The following is a 10,938-nucleotide window of genomic DNA, read 5'->3' as shown; positions in this document are numbered from 1 at the left end:
TGCACTGGCACATTTCTCTACTGCAGCAAATACTGAAGAGGCTTCTCTGGCATTGAGCCCAGAGGTAGCCTGTTGTGAAGATTAAGGCGGATGGAATCTCATAGCCAGATAATGGTATTACAATAATAAAACCCCATTCACACTGCATTTACTGAGGGGGGGGGAAAGCATTGCTTTGATGTTAGCACACTGACATTAAATACCAGTTTATCCAACCCTTGCTATTTATCTGCAGTTCAGTTAAAGAACACCACTGAAGAAACATATAGATAGTAAAATACTTTAATTAAATATACAGGAGGTCATATAATACAAAATGTGTATTTTTTTTGTCTTGCCTGCCAGCTGGGTGATTGGTAAACAGATGGCTGCTGTATCAAAAACACTTTCAGGATGCACATTAATGGAAACGACATGGAAAAAAAAAGTGAAACGACAACAAATAAACAATATCCTAATTCTTAAATTGTAGTGTTTGAATTTAACGTGATCACGGTGACCTTGAAACAGAGCAAACAAGGACACGGCTAGATTGTGTAACCAACTTTTATACTGTTTTTATACTATATACAGATTATAACAGTTTATATGATAACAACCACGCAGTACTATCTACAGTGCTATTTACACAAAATAAGACGAGAAGGAGGGGTTGCCATGAATTGATCCCGTATGAATGTTCTGTACAGGAGCCAGCACTAATGCCAGTTTTACCTACACACAGCAATGTACAGTACTTAATCAGAAATGAATGTCTTTATCTAAGTATTCGGTAAAACTTTACAGACGTTTTACAGATTTTTTTTTCTTCTTTTGAAACACCAGACATGTTCACTGTGTATTTCGACTATCCTGGATTGCAATTATATAGTGGTTGTAAAAGCCGGCGCAGGTGTTGTCTATCCACCTCAGGCTATGGAGCATGGTAGGCATACTTTATGGAGTCTGGTACCTTTTCATCACTGCTAGAAAACACATAGAGCACACACGCCCTGCGGGTGACAGACACCAGACCTGTGTCAGGATCGGTAAATCTCGCAGGTTCTTGTATAATCGACTGGCTGACAGAGTTAAGCTAGGTCAACAGATTTACTTAAGTTAAAGCGTAAGTGTTTAAAATTTAAACTTCTTAAAGTGCCCCTATGTGTTTCACCTTATTTATTTATCTGTTATATAGCTTTTCTTTTGTACATTTAAAATTATTCTCTCACACAGAAAACACTGCTGCTGAACTGCCTTGCCAGTCCAGGCTTTACTTACTTGTCTACATCATAATGTAACACTGTGACATATTGCCTTCTTAGCAGCTAGTTTGGTGCGCACTCAGACAAAGAATAATGAGCAGTGGCATGAATTAAATCCAGAGTCAACCAGCTGCAACTTCTTTAAAATGCTGCATATCTCAGATACATCTAAAGAACTGAATACCAGTAGATTCATCTTTTATTTGTTAGTTTTTTTAAGTATTTTTGGGGGGATGGACTTTTTTGCCTTCGGAGTTGAACCCAAGGCCACTGTGGAATATGGCCACTTATGAGCTAAACCAGAACCCAAATTACTTTTATTTTTGACAGCTATATCGTAGAATAATTGGGAAATTCTTGTGTTTACTGTTGGTACAGAGCACGGGTAGTGTGGCTAACATTATCATCCTTTGCTTCTGTCTGTACTCTGCAATTACACATACTGTATTTTTACAGCAAAATTCCCAATAAAGCTGCTCACATTTACATATTTTTCTATTTCTGCTGTCAGACAACAGAAAGAGCACAAACCCACTGAGACTAATTTAAAATAGCTGTAACTTTCAAGCTATTAAACCATTGCTTAGAACTGCTAGAATTGTAACAGTGACTTTGTCAAACAATATCACCGTTTATATAAGTAGGGGGACCATTTCAGAGGTTGGGAAGAGTATAGAAAAAAGGTTTTCATCAATAAAGTGTGTAAACTTACTCAAATAGGTCCCCAAAATATGTTATGAACCTGTAAATGAGCACAATAGGGGCACTTTATAATTTAAGCACAGATACTAGCCATTAGGTTTACAACATAACTGTTTACATTTTAAAAACGTCCCATTCTGTGCCTCACACATTAAGTCTGGTGTCTGATAGCCAAGTGTGCCATATTGTTTTTGAATGGGTGTCTGTGCGCTTCATTTCAGACAAGAGTGACAGTAATATTGACATTCCTACCCTGCTACAGAAGATAAACCTTAACAACTGTAGTGCTAACTCTAATCCAACACTGCGAAAGGCACAGATATTTGCAAAGCAGTAATATCCTAAGTGACAACATTCCTATCAAATCATACAGGGAGTCTTTTCAGCGTACTGAAGAAAAGAATATGTTCACCAACAAAAAAGCTTTTCAAGTCAAGAACAAAAAGATGAAATGCTGATTTTTTTTTGTGGTGAGCATTCCACAGCAGACAGCTGCTTCATTATGCTGGTCCTGCAGACAAAAACAAGCCGCTAGAGTCTACTCGTCACAAAAGGTTTAGGGGGTCATATCACTTTTAGTTTAGAAAGTAAAAAAAATTAAATGACTTTTTAATCAATGCTTAACAAAAAAAGTAATTGGTCAACAGACTGAACATGAAAACTGCTCATTTTGTATTTGAACTGAAATACATGATTATTAATAAAATAAAAAACCTGAACTGAGGAACAAGTGAGTCTACAGTACATCTGTCATACACAGCACCTCTAAATGTTTTGTTATGATTAAACTATTCGTGTTATGCAGCACCACAGTGAGTGTTAATGTCTATTCTAAAGAGTCCATATGGATTTACTGTGGCACAAACAGGCAACAGAGCTCAGCGTGGAGACATGTAAACAGATACAACACCACTGGCTGCCTAAAGAGTAATTATGCGCTAAACAGCTGCTGAACATGGTTTGCAATTGTGAACGCACCTCTAGTTATATAAAGAATTTGATTTACGTTGTCATGTTACTTGTAGTGTTCTTAAGCAACAAAGTTTAGCCCTCAGATGTAGTAAACAAATGGCTTTTCTCTGTTGCCCTCAACATTTCACACATCCAGAGCAACAACCTGACTCATGGTTACTGAGAGCGGCAAACTGATTTGTGAGCACATACACATGAGCATTGTGCAAATAAGAATACGACGACAACAACAAAAAAGATACAGTAAGTGGTGATACAAATAAAGAACAGTGCAAAGTATATAAACAAAGGCATAAACAATTTTAAAAAAAATAAAGAAAATGGAATTTTCAGTCCACCTGACTGATGCATTTATCAGTCAGTTATCAGCCAAAGTTATATAATCAGTGTTTTGTTTTGACTGAGCCACAATCCCCGAGATAGAGAAACAAAGACAAAGAAAAGCTGAGACAGTTTCTGAGGATGAAGAAAGAGAGTGGGAAATAAATGTCTCCTCTTTCTCACAGTCTGGTGCTGGGGTGTACCGAGGACAGCTGAGGTGGTGGGAGGGTTGAGAGAGGGTATAGATGGTGCAACAGGTCCCCATACAGTGCTGCCCCACCAGGGTGCCTGTAGAAGTGGTGTGGGCTAGGGCTAGAGGCCAGCAGCTGCCTGTGGAGCATCATGGAGTGGAATAAAGGGGGCACAAGAGGGGATACTGCTGACTGGCTTTTTAGGTACTGGAGACCCGGATGCTGTTGGAGCCCGTCCTGGGCCCCTGGTGAAACCAGGCTGCCAGGCGGGTATATGCCAGCATAGAGGGGTGCGGCATGAGGTGGGGGAAAAGTGGTTGTAGGGTGTCCCTCAGGAAGATGGTTGTTGAGGTGAACAGCATGGGCCGGCTCAGCTGGTTTCAGCTCTTCTGGATCGCTACGTCGGATTGTGCCAGCAGGGTGGATTGGTGTAACCACACGAACTTTCCTTTCAGGGACATCTTCGCTCTCGGGCTCTGCTAGACTTCTTTTACTGGGTCGATTGGGGCTGGTGAGGGAGGATTCACCTGAAGCTTTGGGGCTGGGAAACGACTGTGATGCCTCTGCTGGGTTCTGCTTGGGGGGAGAGATTGTCATAGGAGGAACTCTGCATGCTTTAGGGTGAGAATCCAAACCCTGGTGCATAATGGAATATGAGAGACTACAGAAGGGAGGCTTAGAGAAAGAGGAAACCCTCTGAGAGCGTTGTTTAGAAACTGTGAAGTCTCTTGGCTCATCTTCGGCCTCTCTGCTCTCGCCGTGTGTTTGAGTCCTGTCACTGAAGTGAGATCTGTAGGCCAAGCCCTCTTGCTCCAGGGTGCCACAAACAAAACCCTGGCTGCCTTCACGGTCCCTTGTGTAGTGCTCTCGCCGCTCTGCACTAACAAAGCCAGGAATCCTCTCTTGACTCAGACAGTTCTCAGTTTGCCTATACAGATTGTGGAGGTGAGGGGAAGAGTAGCAGTCACTTGCGTAATTCCGGGGCTGAGAAGCTGGGCCCTGGAGTAGCTTCTCCCCACAGTTTTCCAAGGCATCCTGAGCTCGGGGGAGATAGGGCTGCCATGGTGCGCTTACTTGAGGCTGGGGATGATGGCTTGTCCGGCAATTGTAACTCTCTGAAAGCTCCCCAGCAGTGCTCCTCTCTGATGGGCCACCTGTGGCTTGTTGGTGAGGCTTGCTGCTCTGGGCATGCTGGATGACTGATGGCCTGAATATAGGAGCTACCTCTGGGATGCCGTGCCTTTGTCCTAGTCCCTCCTCTTCACTGTTTCTCTTCTCCTTTTCCCCTTCAGACACTGATATGACAGGAACTGAGGATGTAGCTGTGGGAGGTGGAGGCTGAAGAGAAAGAGGTGTAAAGGAGAAAGGGTTGGACTCACACACTTGAGAGAGGAGCTTCTTTTTGGCCAAAGGAGACATGACCCCCTGGCTTGCTTTGCAGTAGGCAGCCGTCTGTCCGGAGCCCTGGGTAGACTCCTTCTTAATAACCCCATAGTCTTCTTTCTCTGGGAAGGAATCTGTGCTTAAGTCTATACACTGTTTGTCTGCCTGTTTACACATCGGCAACACCTTCCCCACTCTCCCACCATGACCTTCAATGGGGTCTTTGACCCTGGAGAAGGGCTCAGGCAAGGCTACATGTCCAGCAGGTTTGTCTATATCCCATCGATGAGACAGGTAAGGGTTTTTAGGAATGAAATGACCTTCAGTTTGCTGTTCACAGGTGAGTTTTGACTGCAGGGCCTCACTGATTTGCCTCCATTCGGGCTGGGAACCAGAACCAGTACGAAGGGGTAGACCAGCATGTGGGCCTCTGCAGTCTGGCTCTTTAGGGCAGAATGAAAATGGCTGCTCCACCGCCAGGGACTCCTCTTTCTTCAGGGTAAGGTGTAACTCTTCTTCCTCTATTACAATTGGTTCATCTTGCAGAGGTACTTCCTGTTTTATGGCTGAGGGAGGGTCATGATTCTCTTCTTTCACCGTATCATCCTGCAATTTGGAAAAATAATAGTTATTTCAGTTTTTCAAAGAAGAAAAGAAACTCATACTTTCTTATTTGGCAAATTCAACACAGGGGATGAGGGACTGATGAGAAAGCATAGCAACATAAAAATTAAATTGAGAGTGAGATGGAATCCTGATGAGCCAGCAGCTGGATAGGTTTGCTACTAACCTGTGACTGTTCTTGGCCTTTCAGTGTATCCCCTCTATCCTTTTTACTCCCCAGCTTGGGATTGCTCAGGCTTTTTAATTTCTTGGCCCCTAGTCCTTTGGCTTTGGCTCCTGACGCCTTCTCCTGGCTGCTCTCCTGCTTCCTGGGTTTGGCCAAGGGGAGGGGTTTGTCGGGCTCTCCTTTAATATGCCTCTCGTAAGGGAGGAGGAGCCTGAGGAAGAATGTGGGCAAAGCAGATATGATCAAGTTATGTCCTGTCAACTTTGCAAGGCTTGGTTACTGATATATTGTGGATCATTGCACATAAACAAAAAGCTTTTTTTCCTGCTAAACAGGAAAAAAGTGAAAGCTTTTTTTTTTAAAAAAAAAAAAAAAAAAAAAGCAAAACACCTCGGTTGTTTAGCGTAAAATACAATACACCACATTGTTTGGCAACTGAGCTGCAGCTTTGCTCCTGGCATGCAGTGTATCAAATAGCTTGCTTTAAAACCTCCTTGTTTTAATACCTGGCAAGCATTAACGATCCTATTGTAATTAAACTAGGTTAGGGGAAATCCAGGCTCAAATGGGTGCCAGAACATGTGTGTGTGTGTGTGTGTGTGAGAGAGAGAGAGACAGAGAGAATGTGAATAACCAGTTATCTCCTGCTGAGACAGATCACATTTGGTATTACTTTAACCTTGACAGAAAATAATATGTGTGTGTCTGTGTATGTGTGTGTGTGAGGGGAATCTAAAGTTAATGTAGTTTGGAATGAAAAAAAGGGAAAATATCTTGGATAAATGACATCAAATTCTTTAACCTCACCGCACATAATCTCTAATTTAATATACTAATGTTATTAATGATAGAAGCCCTTAAATTGGTTATAATAATGAAATCTTTCAGCTGGTATAAGCATGCTTTAGCTGTTACATGTTATGAAATCCTGAATAGCTGCGTATGCTTCAACTTAATTAAGTCCATACTAAGTAACAAGGAAAAATCTGTAGAATAAACATTAGACTATTTTTGACTTCTGGTAATCCTCCTCTGAATACGTCGCAAGTCACTTTTCCATATCTGATGTCATAACTAATGGGAACATTAGGATCTGGATAACATAACAACACCCATGTGTAAAATAATAGCATGAAGAAACCAGTGAGGGAAACTTTTAGGCTTTTATTGCTAGGAAAAGAAAATGGAAATTGGCACTAGACCAGAAATAAGAAACGCTGTGGAACAGGAAACCAAGACAACTGAAAAACTACGACACTAAGAACTTCAATAAGTTCTTCTGAAAATCTTTCCAGCTCCTCTGTCAGTTTCTTTAAAACAATAAAAATCCATGAAAGCCAGACAGAAACATGACTTTCTCAGTCATGAGAAGAAAAAAAAAGGTCTTCTCGTGTAACGACAAGAGACGGTTGCACTATTCCTTTTAAGGGACATGGCGGTAAAACAAACAATGAATCAAGAGCTGTTTCGCCTCCTCTTCAAAAGGAAGAAAAAAAAAAGCCTCAGAGAGTTCAAGAGGCTCTGTGGGATTTTTTGTTATTTTTCCTCTGAACAAAAGTGCTGGCAGGGAAAGCGGTGAAACTACATTTCATACAGCTGGTCTGGCACCAGGCCCCAGGCCAAGAAAGGAAATGTACTATTAAATGTGACTTATTGGAGAGATGGAGAGCAAAGAGGTTGTGAAAGAGAAGAGAGGAGGGAAAGGGCCAAAAGGAAAAAGAAACAGAAGGAGAGAAAGAGGGGCATAATGACATGTTAATGAACAGGAAAAATGATTTTGAATAAAGGAATGAAAAATCCTAGAAAACATAACTTTAAAGTAGAAGCTGTGGATTTTTCCCTGTTAAACAGGGAAGTGCTTCTCAGTCTTTCTATAATTAGGCCTTATTGCACAAAAAAGGAAGGTGAAGTAAATCTTCCACTGTTATAAACAAAAGGTCTTGAAAATTGTTATCGACATACCGACATGTAAAAATATCTAGAGGCTATTAGAGATCAAAGGGCTAGAAAAGTGACATGTTTGCTGCATATACAAGGGTCTACTGTTGACTATCAGCAGGATCTGTGGGAAAGAGATGGCTGCCTGGGCCTGGGTCAACTTTATGGAATGTCAATAAGGGCTAGGGGGATGGTGGTGTTGCTGGTTAATGTAAGAGCTGAACCAGGGAAATTACTGGAGCTGAAAATAGTTACAAATGGAAAGCTTAAGATGTTATGTTGGTCCGGGAAACCAAAAAAAAATCAGCCTCAGGAAGTTCCATTCATTGTTAGAAAGACTTGTTTTGTAACACTTAACTACTGACCAAAAATTTCAGTCTATCAAAATATGATTGTACATTTTATACACCTATTACAGTATCTTTGACTGCCAGGAAACAAGTATTAAAACTGCAGGAGTCCATTTTTAATTCTGTAAAAAACAAACAAACAAACAAGGCAAAGCAAGTAAAAATTAAAAATAAAATCCTAATAGACCCCTGTGTGTGAAAGCAATTTCAAACACTGCACCTATAACTTAATCATGATTGTGTAGTATGATATAATAAGCACTTATAATACAATACTGCTATAAGTAGCAATTTCCTTCAAAGCAGGGGAAGGGCTAAGCTTGGCAGCCACTGAAATAGTTGAGAGAAAGCCAGATGTAGTTGTTCATTTGAGCCACTTGGGGGCGTATTCTGCACTGGAAGACTCCAGCAAGGAATTTCATCAAGGCAGGAGAGGCAACATTTTTATGAGGTCAATAAATACTTAACTTCCTCTCATGCCAATTTATCACCTGGCTTTTGTTTAAGCGGCCGTTTTCCATGTTCCTTAACAAGGAATCCAAATACGCAGTGAAGATGAAATATTTATATTAATAGACAGAAACTATCTCATGTAATTAATCAGAAAAAAACATTTCTTCATATATATGATGGATTATATGTGACTGATTTTGGAATCTGGGATCAACAACACTGTGATTCAACAGAACAAAACTGTCAACTAAGCAGGTCTGTGCCTTTGAAATAATGGCTTACACACAAAGCACTTCTACTGAAAACAACAAAAAAAAAAAAGACAACTTGGCAAAAACAAGGTGACTTTACCAGCAATGTGCTGCTGTTGTCCGAGTCTTGTGTTACAGGAACAAGCAGTGTGCTCAAATCCAAGAAATGCCTAAGTCACCAAATAAGTGGAAAAAGCCCACAGGCGGTTCCATTTCAACAATTTCCCTCTCATCCATCTTGAAATTAATTTTTGCTGGTGTTGTGTTAAGATCACAAGAGCTGCTTCATGCGTTAAAAAAAAAAAAAAAAAAAAGGCTGGTGGACAAGCCCCTGGGGCTGTAGAAAGATTTGGAGGAAAGAAAAATAACGTACTTTTACAAGGCTGTGAGGAAAAGAGAATAAAATAGAAAAGGATAAAATCAAATCTTTATCATATCATATGTAAGTGGAATGATTAAGCACCATCACAGCGATGAGAAAACAATAACTGCTGTAGAGAAAGAGCCAAGATGCCGGCAGAGGGATAAACAGACATTGTAGCTGGTCCCTTTGCTTTGGATTTATGCCTCAAAGCCTCTCTTTTGTCTCGAAGCCAAACCACTTGAGGTGACCCTCATTCATGCAGTTAAAACAGGAGGGCAGCGCAGGAATGTATGAAAAACTTAAGTCCTTTGTCAAGTCTGAAAATACCAGATTTAAAATGACCTCTACTGTTCCCCCGGGGTTTGCTCTCATTAGCTGCTGCTGCTGCAGCTTGCAGTAAATGTTCACCATACAAGGTGTGAGCCAAGAGTGCTACATGTAAGTGTTTAAAATAAATGTGTACTATTCTGCATAAAGGACCACTCAAGTCTTTCAGTCACTAAAGTATTAATACGCCGTAATATCCACAATATGTTCCCTCTTGCTGCCCTGAAGTGGACTGAAATCTCAGCAAGAATATCATTAATTTAATTTGCAACACTGAAGCACTTATTAATTTCAGTAGACTTGAATAGATTCTCATACAGTCGATTGCCTGTCACACATCAGTGCCATAATTTGTGATTTCTCACTGCCACTGTGGGAAAAAAAACCCTCAGACCTTTTGATTAAATTGGACACATAAAGAAATGATCCGATATTGTGATTTGTTAGATGGCTGCAAAAAAGAAAGAAGAAGAGATTTTTATCATTGAATGCTCAATAAAGCATTTGTCTTGGGGAAACCATCTCGCTCTCAGATGTTAAAATAGCTGCCTGCTATTTTAGTGTAAAGAACATGCAGCTCTTTGGCTGCCTTCCCACTCTAGCTCAAGTCCACATTCTGTGGAAGTGTCATGGATATACAAAGACTTTGGCCATCCTTCTGATACAGACAACATGTTGAGACATTATTATAGTCTTAAGGAATGCTGAGAGTAAATACTATGTTATCATATTGCAACTGTCCTATCTCTTTCCTGTTTTTTTACTTTCTTTCTTTTTTTTAAAACTAAAATAGTCAACCATTTTTACTTCTTTATTAAATTCTATCAATGTCTCATCCTGCTTCTTTCAGGTTTACAAGGTGATTCTCTTTCCACACCACTTCTTACTGCAATCTAATGATACCCTCTGCTGCAGGACAACAGACCAACTTAAATCTGTGTTTCAGTGTAAAAATATAATGCGCTACATCTGATGTATTGCAACACAGCAAGGACAATGCGGAGCGAGACGCTGACGAGTTCAGAATAAAATTTACAAAACAATCCTGTCTCTTTCTCTCTTGCCCAAATTTGAAACCCGTGGTATTATACGGTAATTCTCAGAGCAAGGACTCACTCAAGGTTTCCTAATAATGTATTTTTATATCTGGAAAGCAGCTTTAGTGAATGCAAAAGAACATCGATACCAGGAGGAATGAATAAAGGCTGAATCAATAAAACATCTAGTCGACTAAAATTGGAACAGTCGTGCATCTGTCTTAAAAGAAACACATATCTGCATGATCTGAGCCAGAGAATATTTCACAGGCTCCGTGTACAGTACATCTGGCAAACATCCATTACTTTATAGACAAAATGATTTAATCCAAAAAACCCTCATCTGCATTTTCTGCTATTACCCAAAACCTCAGAGTTTTTAAATAGCAAATTATTCTAAATTGCTTCGCTGTTGCCATGGATACCCCCCCACCTCCCCCTCCAAACCACCCACCCCCCTCCCCCCCACACCAATACCAACCCTGTGGTGCAATTACATTAGAGTGCCAAGGCATGGTGAGGTATTAAAAATCCGTAACAGGCAGAAATGAACAGAGATGGTGGAATGTGATGTTTCTGTTACAAGAGATCACGTAGGAAACCTGGAAGATTAAA

General features: G+C 40.6%; 1 protein-coding gene across 2 annotated transcripts in view; it reads right to left on the bottom strand.

Annotated features, from left to right (window-relative positions):
* Nucleotides 1-266: 266 nt before the first annotated feature.
* arid5b (AT-rich interaction domain 5B) overlaps nucleotides 267-10,938 on the bottom strand; it is a 77,092-nt gene continuing 66,420 nt past the window's right edge. For both annotated transcript variants that reach the window (XM_084948045.1, XM_084948046.1), the window contains 2 exons: nucleotides 5,604-5,814; nucleotides 267-5,419 (listed from right to left, as the gene is read on the bottom strand). In XM_084948045.1, the coding sequence (XP_084804171.1) occupies nucleotides 3,419-5,419; nucleotides 5,604-5,814 (2,212 nt within the window). In that variant the 3' untranslated portion in view covers nucleotides 267-3,418. The remainder of the gene's footprint in view (nucleotides 5,420-5,603; nucleotides 5,815-10,938) is intronic.

The sequence above is a fragment of the Perissodus microlepis genome, chromosome 13 (genome assembly GCF_051167445.1).
Source record: "Perissodus microlepis isolate ML-2025 ecotype Zambia chromosome 13, ASM5116744v1, whole genome shotgun sequence".
NCBI lineage: Eukaryota > Metazoa > Chordata > Actinopteri > Cichliformes > Cichlidae > Perissodus > Perissodus microlepis.
The sequence above is the reverse complement of the archived record's forward strand: the minus strand, read 5'-3'. Positions and strand labels throughout refer to the sequence as shown.